Below are 26,503 nucleotides of genomic sequence, written 5' to 3' on the forward strand. Positions count from 1 at the left end.
TGCTCGGCTAGCCTGAGCCTGCTAAGAAAGCTTTTAGAGGCAAAGTTCAAACAGATAAAAACCGTTGCTCCGCGTCGGCGTCTCCCCTGCAGAAGGAAGGCGGACCAGCCCGGCGAGCCAGGCCTCTGCAGCCTCATTGCGCCGCGAAACCGCAGGCGTACGTGGCCCCGGGGCTGGGAGGCTCACCTGCCCCGCTGTCCCCAGCCTGCTTGCCGACGCTGGCCTCTCTCAGCTTTCCTGCGGCTCCTTTCTCGGCTCCTTGCAGCTCCCCGTCTGCACCCGCTCCCTGCACGGCGGCGGCAACCACGTGGGCCATCCCGCCGAGCTCCAGGGGGCTCGGGTCCTCCGCCGGCGCCGGCTGCCTTCCCAGGTCCTTCAGGAGGCTCCGGATGAGTGTTTCTGGGGGACACACACAAAGGCAAGCACAGATGACACCAAGGAGAGACAGTCACCGCCAGAACGAGGTGGCAAGGAGGTAAGCAATGACCCAAGCGGGCAGAGCGGGCCCCCGGCAAGCTCAGCAGAGACCTGGGATTGAACAAGGAGCAGCGCAAGTTCGGTCGGTGGGGAGCACGGCACTCACGATTTACAAACTCACTGGACGGGCTGCAGACTGGGCCACGGAGAGCAACGGGCTAATGAATTTCAAGATGCGTAACAGAAACTATTATTATCTCAATGACAGGTAAAAGGGGGCGCCTGGTGTCCCGGTCGGTGAAGCCTCTGCCTTCGGCTCAGGTCATGATCTCGGGGTCCTGGGACCGGGCCCCGCGTCGGGCTCCCTGCTCGGCGGGGAGCCTGCTCCCTCTGCCTCTGCCGCTCCCCTGCTCGTACTTTCTTGCTCTCTCTGTCTCTTCAATAAATAAATGAAATTTTTACTTTAAAATTAAAAAAAGAATTGAGAAAGGCCGAGTGAAGCTGGGCACCCTGCGGCACCACCTCAGGCACACGAGACTCCAAGTGGAAGCAAGAAGGAGAGGGACGGAGAGGGACCACGACGCTGAAGGGGAAAGACCCCCAGCAGTTCCCCCAAATCGCATGAACTTTGAAAGCCAAGACACCAGACAGACCCCAAGAAGAGCGGACACAGACAGAGCCGCGCGGTGGCACCTCCGGGGGAAGAGGAGAGGCTGAGGCCACTTGCCACAGCCACGCGTGAGGACACGCATGAGGCGTGACGTGGCGGGACGCAGCCGTGGCGGGCCTCAGGCCGAAGAGGGCCCGAGTGACACCGCGTGCCTTGTGACAAGGAGGTCTTTGACTCAGTGGGTAATTGTAGATTTGATAACACACATCGAATGGCATATTTGAAGAGTTAAAAGAAAAAACCTTTCATTCAGAAGTCTATGTCCAGTGGAAAGACCCTCCAGGCCGGAGGGTGAGGGAGAGACGTGTCGGGTCACCCGAGGAGCTAAGCCCACCGGCCGCCAACAGACTGCACGACAGGCACCCCCGAGTGACAGCGGCGGGAAACGCAGGCCTGTGGGAGCACCGAGAAGCTCCCAAGGGGCAACTCTGTGGGTGTCCCGGGACAGAGGTCCTTGTCCTCCTCTTAACGCCACTACAGGGCCGTGACCGCTGACGGGGAGAAGTAAGCGCGTTAACGGACGTCGGGGTCAACCGCGTGGCACCACAGGGTCACTGGAACGGGTTGCCGCTACGCTTTATGTACATTTTCCTGGGGCTGTGCTGACCACTGTGAGCAGGCTTGCTGCCGCATCCCTGCCCGGGGTGAGGGGCACTGCCAGCGTGATCGTCGCGGGTACCACACATCCGCCCTTGCTTGTCTGGGCCGTCTGGGCACTCGGCATCCAGTGCCTCCTGATGGCGAGGTCTCCCTCGGCAACAGCACCGTCCGACGGAGTCCCGCCTCTGACCCTGGGGAGCCCTGACCGCTGCTTCTTGAGTATCCAATGCTGATGCATCCGGTTCCCAAGTGCGGGTTTAGGCAGGACGGTCACTGTCGTGGCTTTGCTCCCCAAGGTCATGGGCACAGGGAGAGTTCACTCTTTCCATGGCCTCACGGAGGCCGTGCTCTGAACTGAGTGGGCTGTGGGCTCTTTTCTGCTCCTTGTAAATTAAGAAATTGAGGCTTTTCAGGTTTTTTAATGCGTCCACCTTTGGGAGCTCTTGCCAACCAACAGGCACGAGAAGTTCTCAGCACCCACGGCTCGGCGGGCCCGGCCGGCAGGTGCTTCGCGCTGACGCCCGTCCAGAGAGAGTGGGTCACGGTCGCTCCAAGCCAGGAGCCAGCAGGAGAAGGCAGACCAGGCCAGCCAGGCTGCATGGCAAACCCCACCAAACCCGCCGCTCGCCGGAGGTGCTGACATCCAGGCCACCTGGCCATGGCCGTGAAGTCCGAGCTGTGTGCGGAAGCTCCCGGAACACTGTGCCACAGCAGCCCCCGCCACCCCCAGGGTTCTGCCTCAGAGTCGTGCCGACGGAGGAGACAGCCTCGCCCGGTCACAGCGAGTTCGTCGGTGACAAAAGCATGATAGGAGGGTCCTGAGCCCCAGACTCACCGACTTTTCCGGATGAGCAGGTCAAGCCCACCATGGGAGAAAACGTACAGTCACGCTCACCTCCAACCAACCTCGCTTTTCCAGGGGACTCCAGCCCCATGGCCCTAAGGAAGTGATCGTTTCCAAACGTCCCGTGCGGCGCCCCACGTTCCCCCACAGTCTCCTTCTTGCCAGGCAAGCGTCACCGCCATCATTTTGGTTTTGCTCTTCGAAGACCTTTTCTGTCGGTGTCCACTCCAGACTTCCCTGGGCGCCTCGAATCCCTTCTGGGTCGACGGGGCCGGGGTGTCCACGGTCGTTGTTTCTGAGACGAGGCTGCAGGAGCGACTGGCACCACAGTCAGAAGGGGCGCCTGAAACTGGGAGGGCACTAAGTGTGTCGTGCATGCCGTCGACCCTGCGGTCGGGGACCGGACTGTAACTGCTCCCACAGCAGGGGCGGGGCCCAGTGAGGCCCACACAGAAGCTGGGCGGCACTAACACAGGCCAGGACGTCTCTGCACCGCCCCGGCCTCAGCTCCGGCATCAGCCACGGGTTCCTCACGCTCTGACGTTTGTGGCCTCATTGACCCGACTAACAGAAACCGCTTGCCATCAAAGAGAAGGCCGACAGAAGCCTGTCCCGCTCCCCTGCGTCCCCAGAGCCTCGCACAACCCCAGACGGTCAACGACGGAATGCCTGACTTCACTTCCCCATAAACAAAACACACTTAAGAATGCAGAAAAGCTCGCCCGATGCAGAAGGGACAGGAGGCTGGAGATCGGCGCGATCCCATACAAAGAGCATCAGATGCCGGCGGACGTACGGCGCGCACTGTTCCACGGGGAAGACCGAGATGCGCCCGGGATGGAGGGTGCACGCGCGTCCCGGCCCTCGCGGCTGTCCCGAACAAACGTACTGTCGCCGCAGCCGTCACGGTGGGCAGGGCTCTCCCCAGCCGCAACGGGTCAGCAGGCGGCACGCCAAGCACGACGTTCCGGGTTTGATTCCCGCCAGTGCCTCCCCACCAGGCACCGCTTCTCTTCGGCCCATAACTCAGCCAGGTCTCACGTCACCACCCCCTCCGCCGGCCCGCCCGCCGGCCACAGAGCTCTCGCTCGGCGCCGGAAACAGACCGCACGGGCGCGGGGGCGTTCGGTTCGGAGCGGCCGCTGCACCCGGAGGATGCGCAGGAAACGTCCAGACGCCGAGCCTCCGGCCTCGGGACAAAGCAGGGCCCACCTACCCTCGCGGCAGCACACGTGGAGTGAGTGCCCCGAACCTTCACGAAGAAGAAGGTCCACGGGGACCCACACACGCCAAATGCACCCCAGCAGCCTTCCCTCTCACCACAGTGACGATGAGGACCAATCCCAACAGAAATCGTGTCACACATACCCGCTCACTCACCGCACACACACCTGACCCTCCGCGGGACACAGGGACAGAAGGATACGGGGAACACGGTGCTGTGGGACCGAGGGGCACAGCGGCTGGGCCAGAAGGGAGGAGACAGTGAGCAGAGACTTCGCCCGCTGAGGCAGATGGAGGACGGGGCCCGGCCGAGTCTGCTCTCTGTGCGGACCCGTTAGCCCAGGAGCTGCCTGGCGTCAGCCACGAACCCCACGGCTGTGGGCAGTGGCTTCTTGTCCATGTTCTCATACCACATAATTCTAGGATCCAGAGAGGGTTTCTCCTTTACTGGCTATAACTGTGGCTGAGACTTTGGTTTCCAAAGACACATTTAAAATTCTCATCAGTCACTATGCCAGTTGAGCTGTGAGGCCGAATTCCCATGAAGAAACGTGGACTTCCCCCCAGTGGGGCGTGCACTGCTGTCACGGAGGAGAAAGCGTACTACGGTGCCTCCCGGACGCTGCTTCAGGGAGCCAAGAGCCCAGGGGGCTGCGGGCACACAGCTGGGCCCACACGGTTACGGACTCGTCTCCCTGCTAGTCCTCCCCGGATGTGGCCTTGGGCGAGCCCCTTAACCTCCCTGGTGCTCAGTCCCTCCTGTGTTATGGGGACAAGGGAGACAGGCATGTGCATCACTTATCCAGTGGCAAGCACACCCGAAGAGCTTAACAACTGTAACTATTGTCACGAGGGTGAGATGATGGTCAGGAATCATTTACCCTCCATTGTTTTTTAATCCCTTATAATCCACCATAAATACACAGGCTTAAATTTCCATGGTGAGCTCTGGCTACAGTTCCGCATAATCTGTAAGTGAAGAGCAGAGAACACGCCGCCTGACCCATCAGCACGCTTGGTGGCTCCAGGTGACTCCCGCCTCCCAGTTTGTTCAACATTTGCTTTCTGAGATGGTTCCTTGCCAAAGTATGAAGCCTCATTTAAAAAAATGTTAACCTCAGTTACTAAAGGCTGACCTCAGACTCCACCCACCCAGCTACCCATCCACCATCCATCCATCCCTCCACCCACCCATCCACCCACCCACCTACCCGTCAATCATCCAAGCATCCATCCACACATCCACTCACCTACCCACCACCAATTCTCCATCCACAAATCCATCCAACCATCATCCATCCACCCACACATCCTTCTACCCGTCTACACATCCACCTACCCATCTATCCACCCATCCACTCACCCACTCACCCATCCACCCACCTACCCATCAATCATCCAGGCATCCATCCACCCGTCCACCTGTCCACCCATCTACCCACATACCCACCCACCAATCCTCTTACCCATCCACACACCCATCTACCCATCCACTCACCCACCCCCCCGTCCATCCATCCACCCACCCATCCACCCACCCACCCATCCACACATCCATCCACCTACCCAAACACCTGCCCACCCTTTATCCATCCACCCACCTACCCACCCATCCACTCTCCCATTCACCCACCCACTCATCTGTTCGCTTCACTAACTGGTACAAGGATATAGAATTAAAGGCATGGTTTGCTGCAGAGCTACAATAGGATTGATGCAAACATATCAAAATGTTTTAGAAGCCAGAGAGACTTGACTACTGGGTAGTGTTAGGCAAACTCGACATCTGGGACAGACCAACCATAGAGACCCCGCAAGAACATCAAACGACAGCATGACGCAAGAAGCCACTTCATTTTCTTCCAGAAACAGGCAAGTATTTGAGCTGACATGCTTTTCAAACTGTCACTTATTACCCTATCTTAGGCAAATGTCTTTCCTGAAATTCAACCAACCTCCAAACTTTGAATTTACTTGTAAATAAATGATACTCATACCATTAAAAAAATCTACTTGTAAATTACTCCCTAGATTTTACCCTCAGAAACTAACAATTACATTGACAAACTTAGATCTGACAAATGTCACTTATAAAACTTATAAAATATAAAAATATAAAGCTTAACTTTTTCTAAAGATGTTTTAAAAATTCTCATTGTTTATAATTTCTAATGAAGGCAACCCAATTAATTTACGGCTTTACTAATTTTTTTAGAAAGATAAACCCAAATTATGTCCTTTAAAAAAATCTTACCATGTAATTCTGGGTTCTGAATTACCCTGAGCAAAATTTTTTCATTAAAAATTTCAAGAATTGGGGCGCCTGGGTGGCTCAGTGGGTTAAAGCCTCTGCCTTCGACTCAGGTCATGATCTCAAGGTCCTGGGATCGAGCCCCGCATCCGGCTCCCTGCTCAGCAGGGAGCCTGCCTCCTCCTCTCTCTCTGCCTGCCTCTCTGCCTACTTGTGATCTCTGTCTGTCAAATAAATAAAATAAATCTTTAAAAAATAAAAAAATAAAAATTTCAAGAATATATTTCAAATAGAAAATCAATAAAATACATCTCATGTCTCTCATGTCTAGCAGTATAAACACATCCACTTCAGTGCCCTGCATCATTGCAATGATGGCATAGAATGTGAAAAAAGGCACCTAAAAGTAGAAGTCATGCTGTGGCTGGCCAAGGCCTGTCACAGCATGGTGCTGTGCCCTAAATGCATGGTCCCCTTGGGGGGCCACAATGTCCTCAGACATTCACCAAGGCAGAGAATGTATTGAGACATTTATGAGAAACGTTTAACGAGCGTTGAATCAAAAACGTATTTCTGGTGAACGCAAACTTCACCAGAAAAGTCACTGGACAAAAACTCTGCATTCCTAAGCACCTGGGCTAACCAAGGATTTGCGCCCAGGTCCGTCTTGCAGAGCTGAGGCATCCGTCCTAACGGGGCTTCACAAGCTGGAATCCCTGCCCCACCCTACTCAGTGGGCACAGGATGTCACTTACCTCCCCGTGACATTTCAGCCTACGTTAAGCCCTTGGGTCAAGGCTTACTGCCTACCCCACCAGAAAGTTTCCTCTTGAAGCCCCAGGCTCCAGCCTCCCCCTGTCTCCAGATGCAGCAACGCAACCCGAGGGCTATGCTGCTGGAACGGCCGTGCAAAGGGGCCGCAAGAATGATCACGAATGATCACGGTGGTTACTGAGGTCCTGGTTCGCAGCACATCGGCCTTGGATGAAGCTATGGGGCAAGCTAGAGTCTCACGTCCCTGCCTGTGTGTGGCAACGCTTGTATCCCTCCCTCCCTTGTACCGTCTTCTGTGTAGGAGTCCAGGGTTGAGTCCTGTCCCCACGTGCCCGAAAGCCCCCTCCCTTCGGCCCCACTCACCCCTGCCCCCTGCCCCCCAGGTCGCTCTTCAGGGAGTCTCTCTGTGCTGCTCACGGTATGGGAGGCTCATTCCAGGTCTCATTAAGGTGATTGATAATCAGTGAGTGATTTATGCCTCCCAGAGGCCCTTGAATTTAAACAGAAGAGTTCAGGAGATCCCCTCTTTCCTCCCTCCCACCTCCTCTCCATTCTTTCCTTCCTTCCCTGCACATTTTCTATGCATAGTTACTTTCCAGGTGCAGCAATAATGCCGTTAACAAAGCCCTGGCTTTCACGAAGCATTCATCCGTATCGGAAGAGAAAGAAAATAAGCAACTGAAAACACGTAGACTGGTGCTGATAGGGGCTACAGATAAATAATGAGGGTATGGAAGATGGGGGAGGTGGGAACCCAATAATTCCCACTTGAAGGGTTTATTATGAAAACAAAATAGTGTGTAGATATTCTACCGTATTTCTAATAATCAATACAGTGAATGCAAAATTGTGCCCCTCTTCCAATAATCTGTTCCAACATTTAAGAACTCAGATAAATTCTTATTGTCACCATACGTCTTTTTTCTTCAGCTTCCTTCAGTCTGCTCTCATTATCTGGAGAATAGGAACGGATCACCACATGATAAAACTATAAGTTCTTTAAGATAAAGATCAGAGCACAGGAGAGACTTTCCTTGGGTCTCTTAAAATGCCTCTAATAAGAAATACCTACCTTCAAAACAGAATAATAAAATATAATTCCTAAAATTATCTCCTTTCATCAAAAAAAGAAACTTTCAGGTTTCATTAGTAAAAAAAATAACTAAAAAAAAATTATTATTTTCACCACCACAACAAACCTTCAGCACGCAATGGCAGATTCAAAGTGACTGCCCCGCTGACAATGAGAACAATTAACACATGTCAGAAATCATCTCCCATGCCACCACCGTAAACCACACCGAGTTATCTCAAAGGCACCCACTGTCAATCATGTGAAGATGAACACGAATCAAGAGATCCTTTTTAAAAAGCCCAACTAGCCCTGGTGGGTTGAAGAGGGACCACAGCTCAGAGCACAATCAAATACCACGTGCATCAAAGTGGAACATTCTTTTGTTCCATCAACAGTACCATATAATTCGGAGACCCGGGCAGCTTATAATGACATTTTAAGCAGCTTTCAGTGCTCTAAGTGGACTCTAGCAGAGCAATTACACAAATGTCAGGACGTCAAATATGTAAGGCCTGGAGTAGGAGATCAACTCACGAGCACAACTGCTGCAAACGACCGACCAAAATTATATGTCTTACTAGGGTCCCCCAGACAAAACGTTCTAAGCTTTAGAGGACATGCAGTGTTGTACAGATAACCTCACTACGAAACTGCTTTAACAAGGAAGATGTGGTTCACGTGTAACAGCTCTTGCTCTTAAATGTCTTTATCACCATGAGTGTATGAAAGTACACAATTTAGTCATGTCGAAACACACATCATCACCATCATCACTATCATCATCACCTCAACACCATCATCATCACCATTATCATCACCAAAACCATCATCACCATCACCATCACCATCATCACCATCACATCATCACCATCATCACCATCACAATCAGCATCACCATCATCACCATCATCACAATCACCATCACCACCATCACCATCACCACCATCACCACAATCACCATCACCATCATCACCATCACATCATCACCAACATCACCATCACAATCAGCATCACCACCATCACCATCATCACAATCACCATCACCACCATCACCACAATCACCATCACCACCATCACCATCATCACCATCACATCATCACCAACACCATCATCACCATTGCCACCATCATCACCATCACCATCACCACCATCACCATCACCACCATCACCATCAGCATCATCACCATCATCACCATCACCATCACCACCATCACCACAATCACCATCACCACCATCACCACCATCACCACCATCACCATCATCACCATCACCACCATCACCATCAACATCATCACCATCACCATCATCACAGTCACCATCACCATCATCACCACAACCATCACACCATCACCACCACCATCATCACCATCACCATCATCATCATCACCATCACAATCACCACCATCACCATCACCATTATCATAATCACCATCACCATCATCATCACAATCACCATCATCATTGTCATCACATCACCATCACCTAGTCTCTCTAGTACATGTAATATTGAGAAAAAGAACAATAACAAAAAAAGTCAAATTAGGTGTGGCATTAATTCTGTCACTCCAGTTGGTGGCAGGGTTGACAAACTGCTTTCTAAAGGATGTTTCGTTGAAATTCCCATTAACATGAATCCTCACACTCATAATGTTAACTGACCAACTTATGACAAGGGGAGGTGGCCTGGACATGTGCTAGAGGGCAAATGCCAGCCTAGAACATAAAACTTTCCAGAGATGGCCAAGAATATTAACTGAATTTTTTTCTACATCAGCCAAATAGGCTAAACCAGTGAAGCATTTGGATCCCAGTCACAGAAATACTCTCTGAATGGCCCGAGCTTTTGAACTCCCTCTTAGTAGCCAAGTTCCATCTGGTGGAGGACTAGGTGTGCATGGTTAATATTTAGCTGCAGCTAAGAACTCAGCTTATGCTCACATGCAAACCAATCACTGCCCACAGAGCCCTGGGGACTCAAGATCCCAGCTCCATGGTGTGGGGGCCACTGACATCCTCACATCTCACAGGAAAAGAGGCCTCTGACCCTTCAACTCTTTCCTGAGACCCACTCTATGCCTTTGGAAGACACAAATTACCAGATTCAGTGGTCTCCACTAACCCAAAGTTTTTGGGTTGGAAATGTGGCAGGCAGGAAGATGACATTGTATGTCAGGGTGGCAGGCATCAAGGAGAGTGCACTTGTTCTGTGTTGTTCCAGGAGGCCTTCCTGGTGGAAAGTGACAGGAACTATGGTCGCAGTAAGTTATCTTTAGGTGCCCTACCCGCCCTCCATCTAAAAGAGGCAGATTTCAACTCATTACTACTCTATGTAAAGAACTTCCTAGAAAACACATGAAGCTTCTTGTGGAATAGACCTCCCAGGGAAGCATGAGGTCACAGGTACTTAAGGGAAGGCTGAAAGTTCATCTGCCCAAGATGTTGTTAAACATACTTGTCATGTGGGGGCAGAGTGGATGACTCTGCAGGTTCCTTTGAAATCTGAACAGTGACTCTTTGCTGGTACAGAAGTCAAGGACAGCCATCTCTGAGGCAAGGAGGAAGGCATGGGACTGGGGCAATGCAGAGTTAGGATCCTGGTCACATACAGCTACTCTCCCTATACAGCTGAGCAACCCATTCAGGTGAGTCCACTTCATGGATGCTGGACAGGTGGGGTGGGATCAGAAGGCAAGACAAGAGGAGCCATTTTCCTGCTGTGTTAAGTCACAGACTGATACCCAGAGATTCCCCTGCCCTGCTCCTTCCTCTCCTCCACCTTGGGAAAGAGTAGACTACTTGCTGACCCCACAGCATGTGATGAGCTACAATAAAAGGCTTTAGGCATTTTACACCAAATGTGGGACTAAATTTCACTGAAAGAAGAGGTACTTTGATAACATGGCTGTCTTCTTCCTTGTGTTCTAGAAGGTGCTCATAAACCCCAGAAAGGGCATAAAGCCAGGATGAAGAATTTATCGACAGCTCCTCATGGGGCAGGCTCTGAGAGGGAGCCTCTTTCCTCTAGTGACTATGTGGTCGATTTGGTCCTGTTTGTTTGTTTGTTTAACCAAAGGGTTTAGAGCAACACTGGCCTTCCCTCAAATGTGAATGGATTTTTTTTTTTTCAAAACAAAAAAAGCAGCAAGTGCTTCCTTTCAAGTGAAAATGACCCCCGAATGTGGGCATATATTCTCCAGGATGACAGAAGCACCTGAATCTGGTTTTTCAATAATAAAATCTATCATTGTGGCGATGAAAAGTCCTGGTTTGGTGCCCTCCTGAGATTGGGGTTACAGGGTATACTCTTGGCGCCATATGAATTTCCAGGCTGGGACTCCCACCACAACATAAATAGGAAAGTAAACAACACGGCCGGCAAAGGCAGGACTTCATCATCACGGGAGGTTCAAACGGGAAGAGGCCCCAAACACGCTCATCACAACACTCTCATCTTGATTGAGGGAAGAGAGTAAGAAAGGCTCTCGACTGGCTGGTGCTCAGCAGGTGTTCTATAAATGAGCGAATTCATGAGTAAACTTCCTAAGAGTCACACAGAAAATGGCACAGCTAGTAAAGAAAGTGCTCAGACTCCCATCCCAGGAAACATTCCATATCGGTGCAACAGAATCCATTTTAGTACAGATGGTGGGGGGAGGGGTGTGTGGAGAACATCATTACCTCGGCCGTCCAACCTATAAAACAGCAAGATACCTGAACAGGAAAAACAACAAGGTATGTTGGGGAAGAAGCCGGCATATGGGATATCTAGACCAAATTTAGCAGAGCAGTAACATGAATTAAGTTCTCCTACTTCCTAGTCCAGACTCCACAAGGTGTGAAATCAAGATGATAAAAAAGGAGTTCCAACACACTGGCTAGAGGTTTTGTTTCCTGTCTGGTTTGGTCTTGAGAGTTATCAGTGAGCAAGAATTAGACTGGGAGCTTCTACCGGTGGACACACTGCATGTTATTTGCCATTAGTTCTGGGTAACGGTTTAGAAAACTGTGCATGAGGGACCATCCCCTCAGGTGGCTTCCATATGATTTACTTGTCATCACATGACTTTGGCCAAAATATTTACAATATCTATATGAAGAAAAGTACAAAACTCTAACAATAGAAATCAAAGAACTAAATAAATGGAGAGACAGCCCATGTTCATGGATAGGAAAACTCAATATTGTCAAGACGTCAGTCCCGCCCAACTTGAGATCTATAACTGAACACAATCCCAATCAAAATCCCAGCAAGTTATTCTGTGGATATTGACAAGCTGATTCTAAAGTTTATATGGAGAAGAAAAAGACCCAGAAGAGCCAACCCGATATTGAAGGAGAAGAAAAAGGTTGGAGGACAGACACTACTCAATTTCAAGAGTTACTATAAAGCTACAGAAATCAAGACAGTATGGTACCGGTAAACGGACAGACATATAGATCTGGACCCACCATAAGAATAATCGACTGACCTTTTGCAAAGGCGGAAAGGCAACAGAACAGAGCAAAGACAGTCTTTCCAGCAAATGTTGCTGGAACAACAGGACATCCACATGCAAGAAAGTAAATCTAGACACAGACCTTCATGCTTCACAAAAATTAACTCAAAATGTATCACAAGCCTGACTGTATAACACAAACATCAAACTCCTAATTCCAGCAACCACACTCTTCGGCATTTACCCAAAAGAGCTGAAAACGTATGTCCACACAAACCCCTGAATGTGGATGTTTATATTCTAGCAGCTTTATTCAAAACTGCCAAAAGTCGGAGGCAACCAAGATGTCCTTCAGCAGGTGAATGGATAAATTAAACTCTTGTACATCCAGGTATGGAACATTATTCAGTGCAAAAAAGAAATGAGCTGTCAAGCCATGAAAAGACACGGAAGCACCTTAAATGCATACCGCTAAGTGAAAGAGACAAGTATGAAAATACACACTGTGTGATTCCAACTCTAAGACATTCTGGAAAAGGGAAAACCATGGAGATCGGTGGTTGGAGGGTCGGAGGGGACGGATGAACGGAGGAGCATGAAGGACTTTCAGAGCAGTGAAGCTACTTCGTACGACCCTGTCATGATAGACACATGTCCGTGTACGTTTGTGCAAACCCACAGAATGTAAAACACCAAGAATGAACCCTAACTAAACCCTGAATTGTGGCGATAATGATGTGTCAAGGCCGGCTCTTCAGCTGGAACGAGTGTAACATGCCGGTGGGGATGCTGTTTATGGGGGAGGCTTTGCATGTGTGAGGGCAGAAAGTATTTGGGAAATCTCTACGCATTCCTCTTAATTTTGCTGTGAATTTAAAACCGTTCTAAATATTAGTTTATTTAAAAAAAAAAAAAGGAAAAAGAGTGACTTTAGGTGTGGTTAAAACTCAGTGACCACTGAGTCTGGGGAAAACTACGGTCAAGGTTCTACGGTCTGGAAAGATTCACACATGACAATATCAGTCATGGTCGTCTGGGAAGAGCGAAAATGAGCGAGGAGCGGAGACGAACTGGCGCGAGGCCGACCCACAACCCGCACAGCTGAGGACGGTGCAGACCCGCTGCCCTCGGGCTGTTTCTAGCACAGGTGCTGTGCATGTGTCTTCTCTCACTTACGGTGTTCTTAAACCACATTTCCTTTCTTCTGCTGTAAAATAGAAAAACTTTATTGTAAAAATAAGTATGTGATGCACAGAACATACAAAATATGTGACCAGCTGTTTATGCTGACAGTAAGGCTTCTGGGCGATAGAAAGCTCTTAGCAGCAGTTAAGGTTTTGGGGAGTCAAAAGTTATGTGAGGATTTTCAGCCCCTCGGAGGGCTGGCACCCCGAGTGTCCACACTGATCTACTGCACAGAGAAATGACTTGAGTGTGTAATGGTCTGCACAGATACAGACTATCACGCCCCCCACAAAAATGTAACGGAAATGCACTGAATGACGCGGCAAAGTACTAACAACATGTGCAACGAGACAAGCTCCAGGTTCATTAACTGGACGATGGGGCAGCGACGAGAAGGACACTGGGTCTTCCAACAAGGACGCAGGTGCAGAGGGACCTCAGAGGGACCCCCAGACCCCCGAAGCTCAATGGGAAAGCACCAGCATCTTTGTACCCCGGGTCCATCTGTGAGAACAGGATGTCCGGGTGCGTGGATCACTGGTTGTGGCCGGGAGATCTGAAGGACACAGAGGCGGCGAGGCCGCTCACGTCCACGTGTGGAGCCGTCACCGAAGGACCAGCTCTGGCCTTTCCCTTTGTACATGCTGGACTATTCAGATCTTTCTAAAACACACATTTCATAGTTGGATAATGCAAAAGTTAACTTAGAAATTTAAATATATCATAGCAGCAGCGTCCCCACTAGCAGAAAGCTAGAAGCACCCAAGCGTCCATCCCCAGATGGACAAAGTGTGGTGTTATCTGTACGAAAGCATTTCATTCAGCCCTGAAAACGGAGGCAAGTCTCACGGCCGCTTCAGCATGGAGGAACCCGGCAACACCACACCGAGCGAGAAAAGGCTGTCACAAAGAACACATGCTCTGCGGGTCCACTCCCGAGAGGTCCCTGGAGCCATCCATCCCACAGAAACAGAAGGGAGAGGCTGCAGGCCAGGGCCGGGGAGGGACACAGGGACTCAGTGTGTCATGGGGACAGAGTCGCAGTCTGGGGTGAGGAAAACGTCCTGGGGTCAGATGGCGGTGACAGTTGTACAACAATGTCAATTAACACCGCTGAACCGTACACTTAAAGTGTTGAAGGTGGTCAGTTTTGGGTCATGAGTATCTTACCACAACTTCTAAAAATTTAAATGTAAAAAGTGGACATGGAACTCTATTACGTAGAATACCAGCGCTCCCAGGACTTGCCCGAGGTCGAGTCTCCGGGGAGAGGGAGCCCGAGGCCTGGCGAGTGCGCTGAGGGACAAGAAGCACCACGGCGTGAGAGGCCTGGTCGGACGAGGCCTCGAGTGCCGACAGGACACGCACGTGCGTCGCCTCAGGACGGGAGCCCGACCTGACAGGTCTTCTTTCTCCACACCTAACGTCCAAGCTCTGCACAGTGACCATTGCTTTTCCCGTAACCGGCAAAAAGCAAACAACCGTCCACGGACCGATTCCCACAGCACACAAACCAAGCCAGAAAGTACGGAGCGACCGTCGCCGGAGGAGGTCCCGCGTGGGCAGCAAGCAGCCACTGTCCCTGAGCCGGAGAGCCGGGCGGCGAAGCTTGAACTCCCCGCCTACGGGCTGCCGAGCGCCGGCCTCCCCGCGAGCCGCCCTCACACACGGCCTCAGAGCGCGCTGAGGGGAGACGCTGTCGATCAGCGAGAAAGGAAGAAGAGGGGCTCTTTGCGATGACCGGTTTTCGCCAAATCCATGCCTGCCAGCCCCGTTAGGTCGACTTCCTCACCAGTCTCGGGGGCTGCGTGCGGCTGGGTCTCTTGCGGTTGTGCGTGAAACCTGAATGCGGCGTCACACATCGCACTTGCCCGTGCTGCACGAGGACGGTCCCTGAGCCGAGTCGCACGGGAGGCCCGGGCGCTCTGCAGGGCCCCGGAGTCCCCCTTCCCGGCAGCAGCGCGCTGGACCCACGAGATCCCCACAGTTCAGGCCGCACCACCCTGAGACCTCCGGGCCTCCCTTGGACTTCCGTCCTGTGGCCTCCACGATGAACCTGGTTTATGCGGACGACGGCCCAGAGACTCCATGCTCACGGCGCGCTGCACCTGCCTCACGGGCCGCAGGGGGCGAGGCCAATGCCACGGGCAGCTCTCGGGCAGGGCTGGAAATGGCCCACCTGGTGTCGGCGGCTATCGAACCCTAATTGAACCCCAGTAGTGCAGAGTCGAAAAGTTATTTTCAGGAAGCCCTGGCCTGCAAATTGAGAGGAAAGTTGGTCTTCTCTCGTTCTTTTTCATTAAAACGTAAGAAGAGAAATCTTTACCCCTCCTACCCTGCCTGACACCCCTGCCCCCCAGTGACCTTGGCTGCTCTGCGCCCTCGAGACTGGGCACGCACTTCTGCACACAATGAAGAGAGAAAGCGACACTTTGCAGCTGAAAGACTGTCAAGCCTTCAGAGTCCAGGAGCAGCCAGAGGAACCAAGTAAGTTCCCTCCCGTCTACACGGCTTACATTTGCCTTCCAGGAGCCCCCACTCTGTCTTCAGCCCTGACGCTACGGTGACCCAAAAACTGTCTCAGTGACCCGACTGTGGGGTGACCCGACTCTGTCTCGGTGACCCGACTGTGGGGTGACCCGACTCTGTCTCGGTGACCCGACTGTGGGGTGACCCGACTCTGTCTCGGTGACCCGACTGTGGGGTGACCCGACTCTGTCTCGGTGACCCGACTGTGGGGTGACCCGACTCTGTCTCGGTGACCCGACTGTGGGGTGACCCGACTCTGTCTCGGTGACCCGACTGTGGGGTGACCCGACTCTGTCTCGGTGACCCGACTGTGGGGTGACCCGACTCTGTCTCGGTGACCCGACTGTGGGGTGACCCGACTCTGTCTCGGTGACCCACCTGTGGGGTGACCCGACTCTGTCTCGGTGACCCGACTCTGGGGTGACCCGACTCTGTCTCGGTGACGGAAACCTTCTTCCGGAGCATGAGCTGCACAGTCCAGTCTTGGTCTAGGTCCTATAGCTCCAGGTTTACAGAAAGTACGAAGCAAAGGAACAAATTACATGTTATCTTCGGGACATAATCAGCAAAATCCAGAATGTGAAAACCGTTACAAGTGAATTCATTTTCTGAAATGTTGTGAGGAAAGGAAAAAGAAGGGGCAAGCGCTTATGCGAGTTTACGCAGACAGAGCCGCCCCTTCAAGGGCTCCTCTTTGGATCCTGCTTAAAAGAAAAGAAATCGTGGGGTGCCTGGGTGGCTCAGTGGGTTAAAGCCTCTGCCTTTGGCTCAGGTCATGATCCCAGGGTCCTGGGATCGAGCCCCGCATCGGGCTCTCTGCTCAGCAGGCAGCCTGCTTCCCCCTCTCTCTCTGCCTGCCTCTCTGCCTACTTGTGATCTCTCTCTGTCAAATAAATAAATAAAATCTTTAAAAAAAAAAAAAAAGAAATCGTAAGGAAAGACTGTGACCACTAGGAGAGGCGATCACTGATCAGATAGATGTATCGAGACGTTACATTAATTCTCCCACGGGTGAGACCGTTGAGGTCCGGGTACACAGGTGTCCCCGTCCTGCAGCGACACGGCTCTGACACTAGACGGACGGCGCCCTCGAGGACGGGAGGGGCAGGTGCAGGAAGCAGGGGGAGACCCGGAGCCGCCTTTCGCCGAAGGCCCGTGACGCAGCACACAAAGGTCCCCTGCGGCACCCGGTCTGTCCTGTGGCTGACATCTCACGTGCGTGCAGCTGGGAGGACGGCATGTGTGAGAAGATACCGACATGGCAAGTTAGCACAGGAGAAAACGCCAGACAAAGCGCACAGTTGATAAGGGTCGTTGGAGAGGGAAGAGCTTCTTCAAAGAGGATGTTCCCCGGGATCTGCACCTCGGGGTGTCGGGAGGAAGGGCCGGTCCCAAGGGAGGGGGAGGCAGGAAGCCCTTCCGAGCGGGAGCAGACCCCCGAGTGCGTCACTTTCTGCAACACACCTGGCTCCCTGATGGCTGAGACGTCCCTCCGGTAGGGGCTTCCTATGTCCAGTGACTAGGGCGGAAGCCGTTGATAGATGTTGACAGGTGGGATTTTTTAAGTTGTGGGAGAGGAGAACAGCAGCAGGGAAGCTGTGTCGCAGAGAGGGGACACCAGCCATCGCGTGACCAGAGCACATGCTCGTGGGTGCTCAGCGCCACGGAGAGGGGCCGGTGGAGGGAGCAGAGGCCCCTGCTCCGGGGCTCGATGGCGGGCGCGGCCGTCCGCGGTGCGTTTACTGCCCAGGGGTGGGGGACACGGAGCCACGGGAGACGGGAAGTGGAGGACGACGTGAAAGCCCCATCAGCAGACAAAGGCCTCTGACGGAGTCTGTAATTACGGGCCAGCAAGAGGGGTTTCTGAGAGCGCCGCGCGGCCTGAAGCAGGGGAGAGAGGCCCCCGGAGGAGGGCGCGGCGCTCCTGCCACAGTAGCCGCCCGTGGGGAGGGCCGGCGCACAATGGTGTATTTATGGGCAAACAATCCGTAGGCAAGTGCACAGTCTGCTCTCTCACGGCTTCCCCCCGAGCCAGGAGGGAGAAGAAAGCGCCGGGCCTCCCGCTAATTATAACTTCTCTTCCTTCCATTTAGAAGGTGCCATAATGGCTTTGTGGGCCGAGAGAGAGCGAGAGCAGAGACCCACTTAGCTGAAAAGCGGCAGCACGGAGAAAAGAAGACTGTCAGAGCAAATCCAATTAAGGCGTCACTCACAGAAAGACGGGGATGTTAATGTGATTCTTGGTCCGTTTTTGTAGAAACCCGCTATCTGCTCAATTTTATTATTTGTGTATCTTCAAGGAAGAAGTCACATTTTATCAGAGTCTCCCTTGATACTTGCTGTCTTAGAAGACAGACGCCCCAGAGCCCCTGCACCCAACAGAGGAGGGGCCGTCCGTACCCCGTCTCCCTGGGGCGGCCACAGCAGGGCCGCGACCTGCGGGAGACCCTGAAGGAGCAGCGTGAGAGCCAGTCACTTCGAGGCACACAGGCACCCTCACGGCACTGTGTGGCGTTGGTGTCACTGGGATTTGGGGAGAGGCCAGCCGCCGTAACTCCGTGAGGCGGCCCCGGGTTTGGAGTGCTGAGGGGGACACACACCGAAAGCAAAAGCCTTCGCGTTCTATTTTCCAAGTGTTCCGTGGTTGGCACGACTTGGGGGCCAGATCTGCTAACGTCCCCAGCCTGGTTCAGCGCCTTCATCAATGATGTAACGCGACAGACGCTGTGGGTGGGGCCCACACACCCTCGGCTCTCGCCAGCCCCAGAAGGGCCCTTTGCTGAGAGGCCTGACGACGACCTGCTTCTCTCCCACAGTGTTGGGGGGCCAGGAGGGTGCCGGGGGCCATTCCTCACGCCGCACCGCTGGGGCCTTGACTCAGGGGCAGCACTACCGGCCACCAACCACTCAGGATGGGCAGAGTGCTAGGGGTTGGCCCTGGGCAGGGGCCGGAAAGACAGAAGCAACAAGACCAGGGGGACTGTCGGGGGGGCTGACTTACCATCACCCAAGGCTGGGGGGTCCTCAGGGTCTCCTGGAGGCAGAGACCATTTCCGGAGGGCTGCTGGGGCCGAGAGGACCCTTGCTGTTTTCCAAGGTCCGCGCAGCCGGTTTCGAGGCCCTGGGTCGTCCTCCCTGTGGGGCCGGGGGGGCTTCCGAGCCACAGCGGTGACCAGCGCTGCGACCGGGCTCTGCCTTTCGGCACCGCCATCCACCTTGGGGCTGAGCTCGTCAGGCTGCAGCCAGCCGCGGGTCCCCAAAGGGCGGCTCCCGGGGTGCTCAGCCCAGGGCCCAGGAGCGTAGGTCAGAGCGGCTGTCTGCGTGGTGAAGGTCAGCACGCCGTCGGTGCGGGGGTCCTCACCCTGCAGGGGCCGGGAGCAAACACAGCAGGTGAGCGTCCACATCAACCACTCGGAAGGGCACCGGCTCCCGGCGCTCAAGGACCGCAGTGCCCGCCATCTCCCACGGGCGCACCCGAATTTCCGGGCCCCAACAGACCACACTCGGTCCGCGGGCACCCCACGCTCGAGCCGCCGCTTTCCCGGACAGGAGTCACACACTGCGAACACCGGCCCACGGTTCCCACACGTCCAGAGCCGCACGAACATCCCCGCCGTCCCTCTGTCGGGCACACCGGGCTCCCCCCGAACAGACCTCGCGCTCAGCCCCTCCCCCAGCCCTCGCCGCCGCCGGTCCACTCCCCTCTCCGTGGAGTCGCCTGTCCAGGACGAGACCCATCAGGGGACTCGTTGAGCACATGGCCACGTGCCTCCTGCCAGAGCGCCCTGTGCTCGAGGAGCGCGGCCGCAGCACCTGCGAGGCTGCCTCCCTCAGCCGCCGGAACACCTCGCCCTGACGAGCGCCCACATTGGGTTCCTTGGTCAGTGGACCTTGGGGGCCGTTAGGCCGCGAGGAACAGTCGTGGGCAAGTTTCTTGGAGCCGCGTTTCCAGTTCCCTCGGGCGCCGTCCGGGACAGCGCCGGGGATGGGGACCCGTGCTCGCGACTTGCCGGGCGCTGCCGGGACGCTGTCCAACGCGGCTGCACCGCTCGCGCTCCCCCCGCCGGGGAGAGGACCCCATTTCTCTTCCTCCTCTTCGCCGGCTGTTTCCCTCCAGCCACCGGGCCGGCGGCAGCTCACTGAGGCCACGACGTGCACTTCCCCGCTGGTCAACGACGTGGAGAACCGTCTCTCCGGTTCCGTCACCCGCCCTGGAGCTTATCGGTGCGCGAGGACGCTCTGCGGCCGCAACACTCTGGCCAGCAGAAGCACCTCCTGCTCCGTCTCATGGTCGTTTCACTGCAGCTCCTACCTCTACCGAATGCTGAAATCCATTTCTCTCCTATTCCTTTAACAGCAACATTCTGCAACAGCAAAGCTGCCGGGGTCACTCTTCTAACCCTTCTAGGTCACACCAGGTCCCTGAGCCCCCTCCCCACTCTCTCGGTCCATCTTCCCAGGAGCGTGCGCTCTCATCAGACCGTTCTGCCTCTGGACAAGTGAAGGCCCAGCTGTCCTCCGCCCGGAACAGTTACAAAAAGGTTGAGAAGTTCAATGTTCTACTTCTGATTGTGGGACCATCAAACTTTCACGGAAATTTCCAACATGGAGGTTCCCAGAAAACTTCACCTGTCCTGGAGGCTCATTCAGAGCTGCCTTTATGGTATGCAACAGGTGCATGAACCATAAATTCTTTAAATCTTGCCCATCATGTTTTCTAAATGCATCTCGCTTGGGGCACAGGGTTAGTGTTGAGTCAGTGGGGAGTAGACCTTGGGATCTAGGTAAGACGTGAGCGTCCCTGAACTGAAGACAACTGGCTCAGACTCCCAAGCTTGGCTATTTTCAAAAATACCGGGGTTCAGCCTTCCAGGATATACTGTGGTGTGGCGAGTTAGAAGTGAGAAAACTGGGGTTAGTATGGGTTCTAGTTATTGTTCTCACATATGAACTTGGGCAAATCTGTTGACGTTTTGAGACTCAATTTTCTGTCAAAGGAGGACATGGGACATTGTCTCTAAGATTGTCTTTATTTCTAAAACGGTGTCATTTTAGCTGTCATCCCAGTTGTGTCATGCTGTCCAAGTACTAGCTGAAATCAACGGTTTCTCCTTTAGGAAAAAATAAGATTCATTAGACAAAGGAGCAGAAAAATACAATGCTACCAGGCAAAGAGCCCCCCGCGGGTTCCCACAAACTAGGCCGAAGGGTCAAGGTTAAGCTCAGTCCAAACTCCGGCTCGGAAAGACCGTCCCCGAAAACCCGGTCAGGCCACAGTGCTGGGGCGGCGGCGAGCGTCCCCGTGCCTCATTCGTGTGCCCGGCAGCACCTCTGCTCTCTTGGCTACGAATTCAGCCTAACAGAGCTTCTACTCAAAGGGCTTTAGTTGCGGCTGAACTGGAGAGCTCCGGGACAAACCCGGCTGAACACAGCACGCAGGACATCCCCGCTGAACGTCACCTGCGCCGAAGACGGTGATCAACGGTCTCTTTGGGGTCTGTTTCTCCTGTAAACCGAATCAAGGTGAAGAGGGGAAAATAGCATTTCAGTGGGCAAACCGTAGAAATAATAGAAAGCATCGGTTTTTACAAGTCACACCAGGTCCTCTGTAAATGATGGCCAGCACAAGGGGGCCTCCGGGGAGCTCGCTGGGGCCCAGGGAAGGGGCCGGCTAGCAACTCGGAGCCAGGCCGCTGGGAGACCACACGGATCTCGCGGTGGCTTCCTGTTCGCGGCATCACGTCTTGGAGGACTGAGCTGGAGGACGAGGCTGGATTCTGGGTCTGAATCCCAACTCCGACCTCACAGTCCCCGAGAGCGTCGCTCTGACGAGGTGTGTAGCCTCTACGCCGTCCACCGGGAATGGCGAGCAGGCTGGCACGGGCGCTTCCGCCGGGGCCCCCGCCGCTCCCACCGCGGTCACTCACTCGGCCTTCTTGGACATTCCCTGTCCTCGACGTGGTGGGATGTCCTCCCACGAACCGCGCAGAAACCGCTCCCCACTCTGAAGGTTTTAAGCCTGAATTCAACGAACCAATGACGTCAGGTTCCCTAAAATAACGCTGAACGACTGTTGGGACCAACCTGGGCAACCATGGTGAGCACCTGAGAGTACCCAAATCGGCCACCTCCCCGCCCACGGCACGGCCACGCGTGGCACATTAGTTCTTCACACCGTTCGCCAGAGGACTCTGGCCGGCGCGTCCTTGACACGGTACAGTTTGTTCGGAGCGTCTGGGAACAGCCCCAGAGGTTGCTGAACCTGACCCTGAGGTCCTTTCCCATGAGGCGGCCACAGACGAAGGAGTGGACCCCACCAGCCCCCACCGTCCACGCTGTTGAACAAAGCAGGGAAGTCGACTCTGTGGGAGGTGGGCCTGATCCCGCTAGCGTAGCTCCGGGGCACCTGGAGGACGTCGAGCTTCTCTCTTCACTGCCTTCAAATTAGGAAAATACTTCCTTTTTCCTTAACAGGTATAAGGCCGGGGGAGAATGAAAAAGTTGGTTCCAAGACACAGCACACAGCTCAGAGGAGGTGTTGGATAAATGGGGGGCACAATCACCACCTCTGTGACCACGACCCAGCTCTGACCGCCGCCCCCCCAGGAGCCATCACCTCTGTGACCATGACCCCGCCGTGACCGCGCCCCCAGCAGCAGCACCAGGCCGCCGCCGGCAGCTTCCTCGCCGCCGCCAGCGCCCCGGCAGCGTCACGCGCGCTAGAGGCAGGCGTGCCGCGCTCTGGCCGACGTCTGCGGGAAGAAGGTGTCGCACATGGGGCTGCGGCACAGCGCCGGTGAAAACGGGGTTAGCTCACGGCCCCCTAGGACTCTTCGTGAAAGTGTGTTTTACGCAGACGGGCGTTCGGTGACCCTGCTGTGGAGGGAAGGGGAAGGTCAGCTCGTTGCCGACACTCCTAGAGCCGCGGCCTGTCCGCCCGACCACGAGTCCGGCGTGGACTCTCCTCTTCCCGCCAGCCTCACCCTGACCCAGGGCCCGGAGCGGGAAGTCAGGTTTCCTTCCTCTCGTGAGAATCCGCCCGCCCCAGTCCCAGATGCAGTTAGGACATCAGGCTGCCGGGAGGGCCCGGAGGCCCTTGGGGTCCCACACGCGAGCATTGAGTGGTGACACCTAGGTCTACACACGGGCCACCAAAGCTCTTCAGGTGTCCTATGATGCCAAGGACCCAAAGCACATTAGGAGACTCACACCGGGCCATCTCTTGAACACAGAACATTTTCTCCCGTTCGCCTCACGGCCTGAAGGCAGCCTTGACAAGCACGTCGCTCCAGACACGCGTGCTGCTGGAGACACTGCGCAGCAGTCGCACTGTCCACGGGCCTCCTGGCGAGGGGGCTCCATGGTTCCAGTGGACGTGGCAAGACTGGGCTCCCCCTACGGGGTCTCGGGAAGCCCTCACCCGCAATTCACTCATGTGGAGCAGGGGTGACTCTGCCGTGTCTCCCCGTGCTCAGGACACGCGGATGACCCTGGTGCGTCGTGAACTCTCTTCCTCTCCCTCTCTCCCTCCCCCCTTCCCTTCCCTTCCCTCGCGCCCTCCCACACAGAGAGAAGGCCATCCTGCCAAGGTGGCCAGGCCCGACGCAGCCAGCCTGCCCGCACGCAGGGAGCACACCGGAAGGGTCGTTCCTACGACAGCACCGCTGCCAGGACAAAAGACACGTCCGCCTTTAGGGGAGCCTCACACTGGTCTGCCTTTCTCTGCGGCTGAGACAGCTTTCGGTTAGAAAAATGAGTCTCCAAACACTTTTTACAGAGTTCACAAAATCTACGTGGTTGAAGAAATGTGAAGTTCGAAACTCGGGATCAATGAATTTTGCAGAAAGTTGACCGTGATGCGCGCTGTGGATTTTACGTTACAGACGTCCGCGGCGACGCTGCCTTACGGTCGCTGGGAATGGTTCCAGAGGGGGCTGGCGGGGCAAAGCCAGCAGCCCGGCTCCTCCTCTCTACACATCCACATGACCTGTCCTCCTGCCATTTCTGCTTCGTCGGCTGTCCTGCTTCGCATCTCGTCCTTCCCGGCACCGGCACCGGCACCCACGGCCTCGGACTCAGCACGGAACCGGTTCAACGGAACGACCGCCACAGAGTCCATCCTCCGCCCACCCGGGATCAGCACGAAGCTCGGAGTGACAGGACAGCGACCTTAACACTCACCTCAGTGGGTCCTGCTTTCTGAGTGCCGGTGCCAGGCTCTTCTTTCGATTTCTGTGTTTGATTCTTTCTGACCCTTTCAACAACCCCACGGTGTGGACACAACTGCAGCGTCTACTGGCAAGTGAGGACCAGGCTTTGGACACGGCCCCGCGCGTCTGGCCTCAGGCTGCATTGCAGAAGGAAGCAAGCTCACCCTGCGGTCTGTCTGGAGGAGAGTGGCAGAGTTGGGAGGCGGAAACTTGCTGACCTTGTTTTTGGCTTAAAAATAAACATGAAGGGGTGCCTGGGTGGCTCAGTGGGTTAAGCCGCTGCCTTTGGCTCAGGTCATGATCTCAGGGTCCTGGGATCGAGTCCCGCATCGGGCTCTCTGCTCAGCAGGGAGACTGTTTCCCCTCTCTCTCTGCCTGCCTCTCTGCCTACTTGTGATCTCTCTCTGTCAAATAAATAAATAAAATCTTAAAAAAAAAAAAAAACATGAAAACACTGGGCAAGAACTCAGGGTTCTGACTCCGCTGGTGGCGGAGTCCCCGGTTGGAGAGCGGACACCTCACTCCACCTTCTCGGCCTCTGTCCCTCTCCGTAGACCCCTGAAGGTCTCGGGGAACGTCTCGTCCTTGTAGAGCATGAGGCCACAGAAAGGATAAGGCCGTGGCTTTCCTTCTCCCTGTCCGATCAGCTCGGAAGAGTCCAGAGGGGGAAGGGGACAACTGTCGAAGACTCCCCACGTAGCTTCTCACCCGTGAGAAGTTAGATCAAAAGCAGAGGCTGTCGTCGGCCCGCACAGATCCAACACAAGACGTGATGTGATGAGCTCTGGGTGTTACACTGAACTGATGAGTCACTGAACATTATATTAAGAACCAATGATGTGTGATCCCTTGGCTAATTGAATTTAAATTAAAAAAAAAAAACAAACAAGAAATAAGGACTTCTCACAAAGTTTCTCTGTGGCTTCCTGTGTGTTTGTTCAACCCTCTCTCCTCCCAGCAAGTCAGCTGTCGGAGGGCAGGGCCGGCTGCCGGCTCTGTAGCCGCAGGATCGGGCCTGGGGCCCAGCGGGAGGAAGGCGGAACATGAGCCAGGAGGAGAAGGGGGCAGGGCTTGGGAGAGATGCTGCATGTGCGATCCCACCGCATGAGGTCACACACTACCCCCAGCGCCCAGGACTGTGACACCTCAGACCCTCCACCTGTGGGGTAAGCAGATGAACACGTAAACGTTTGCCCACAGAGCTCCATTCCGAGCCGACTGGAACCTGGGGCTTTCTGGAAGGGGGTGGCCTGTCTCTGCAGGTAGGACTTTACTGAGCAGGGGACGGGGGATGGTACTCGGAGTAACTACGATTAATCCCTTCCTACAGATTAGACACAACCCTGAGAACAGCTCTACCACGAGAACCCAGCTTCCCCCGCAGGTCAGTAGGAGTAACAGCTTGAGAAAATAGATCTAAATCAAAGGACCGTCACGGCTGCGGCTCAGACACCACATCGTGGCCCTGGTCTCGCAGCCGCACCTGGGCACACACTCCTCCCAGCGGCGCCGCTAAGTAGGGGCCGGAGGGAACCCTGAGCCCCCGGACTGGATTCCCTAAGGCAGCACCTCTTCAGAAACAGAGGATGCCCGGCTGGTTTCCAGCCCACGGCTGTGAGGAGACGGCAGCCGTGGACACCTGGTGAGGCCTTCTTGTGGACGCACCGTGCCGTCTCGAGCGTGTCGCCAGACAGACGAAGTGTCGACTGCAAGGACCACCAACACCGTGGCTGTACGTTTAGGTCCCACCAACTCCTTTACACGCTCCCCGGCAGTGGGCACCACAGCCACTTCATTTCTGTTCTGGCCAGTCTGGTGGACAGGAAGGAGTGGTCCTTTGTGGAGCTAAGCTGTTGGAGCTACGCCGCATCTCCCCAGCGAATAATGATGTTCGGCACCTCTAAGGCCCTAATTGGCTGTTTACAGCTCTTTTTCTTATAAAGGGCCTGTTCAAACCGCTCACACATTTTGTGTCAGCCCGCTCAGCTGTCTTTCCTGTTCGTCTTTATTAAGGTGTACTTGACACACAACAAAGAGCACACGCTTGTTCTGACACAACCCCGCACCTAGGAGCAGCATCACCGGAGTTAAAGCAACGAACGGAACTCTCACCCCAAAAGTGTGCTTGTCTGTCCTCCTTCTCAACACTCCCATCGCACAGCTTCCCACTCCCACACCCTCAGGCGAGCACTCATTTCCCTCGGTCACTCATGCACTGCTTTGTATTTTCTCATACTTCGTGTAAATAAAATGCTATCGGCACGCATCGTCCGTCCATCCATCAGCAT

At 54.4% G+C, this 26,503-nt stretch overlaps 1 protein-coding gene across 1 annotated transcript in view; it reads right to left on the reverse strand.

The window, feature by feature from the left end:
• Positions 1-26,503, reverse strand: part of PTPRN2 (protein tyrosine phosphatase receptor type N2) — a gene marked incomplete at both ends in the record, with an annotated part of 716,654 nt that overhangs the window by 421,913 nt on the left and 268,238 nt on the right. Inside the window, 2 exons of the mRNA XM_080818767.1 lie at positions 187-399; positions 19,007-19,367. Coding sequence (XP_080674893.1) covers positions 187-399; positions 19,007-19,367 — 574 coding nt within the window. The remainder of the gene's footprint in view (positions 1-186; positions 400-19,006; positions 19,368-26,503) is intronic.

Source organism: Martes martes, assembly GCF_963455335.1.
Source record: "Martes martes genome assembly, chromosome: 11".
In the NCBI taxonomy this organism is placed as follows: domain Eukaryota; kingdom Metazoa; phylum Chordata; class Mammalia; order Carnivora; family Mustelidae; genus Martes; species Martes martes.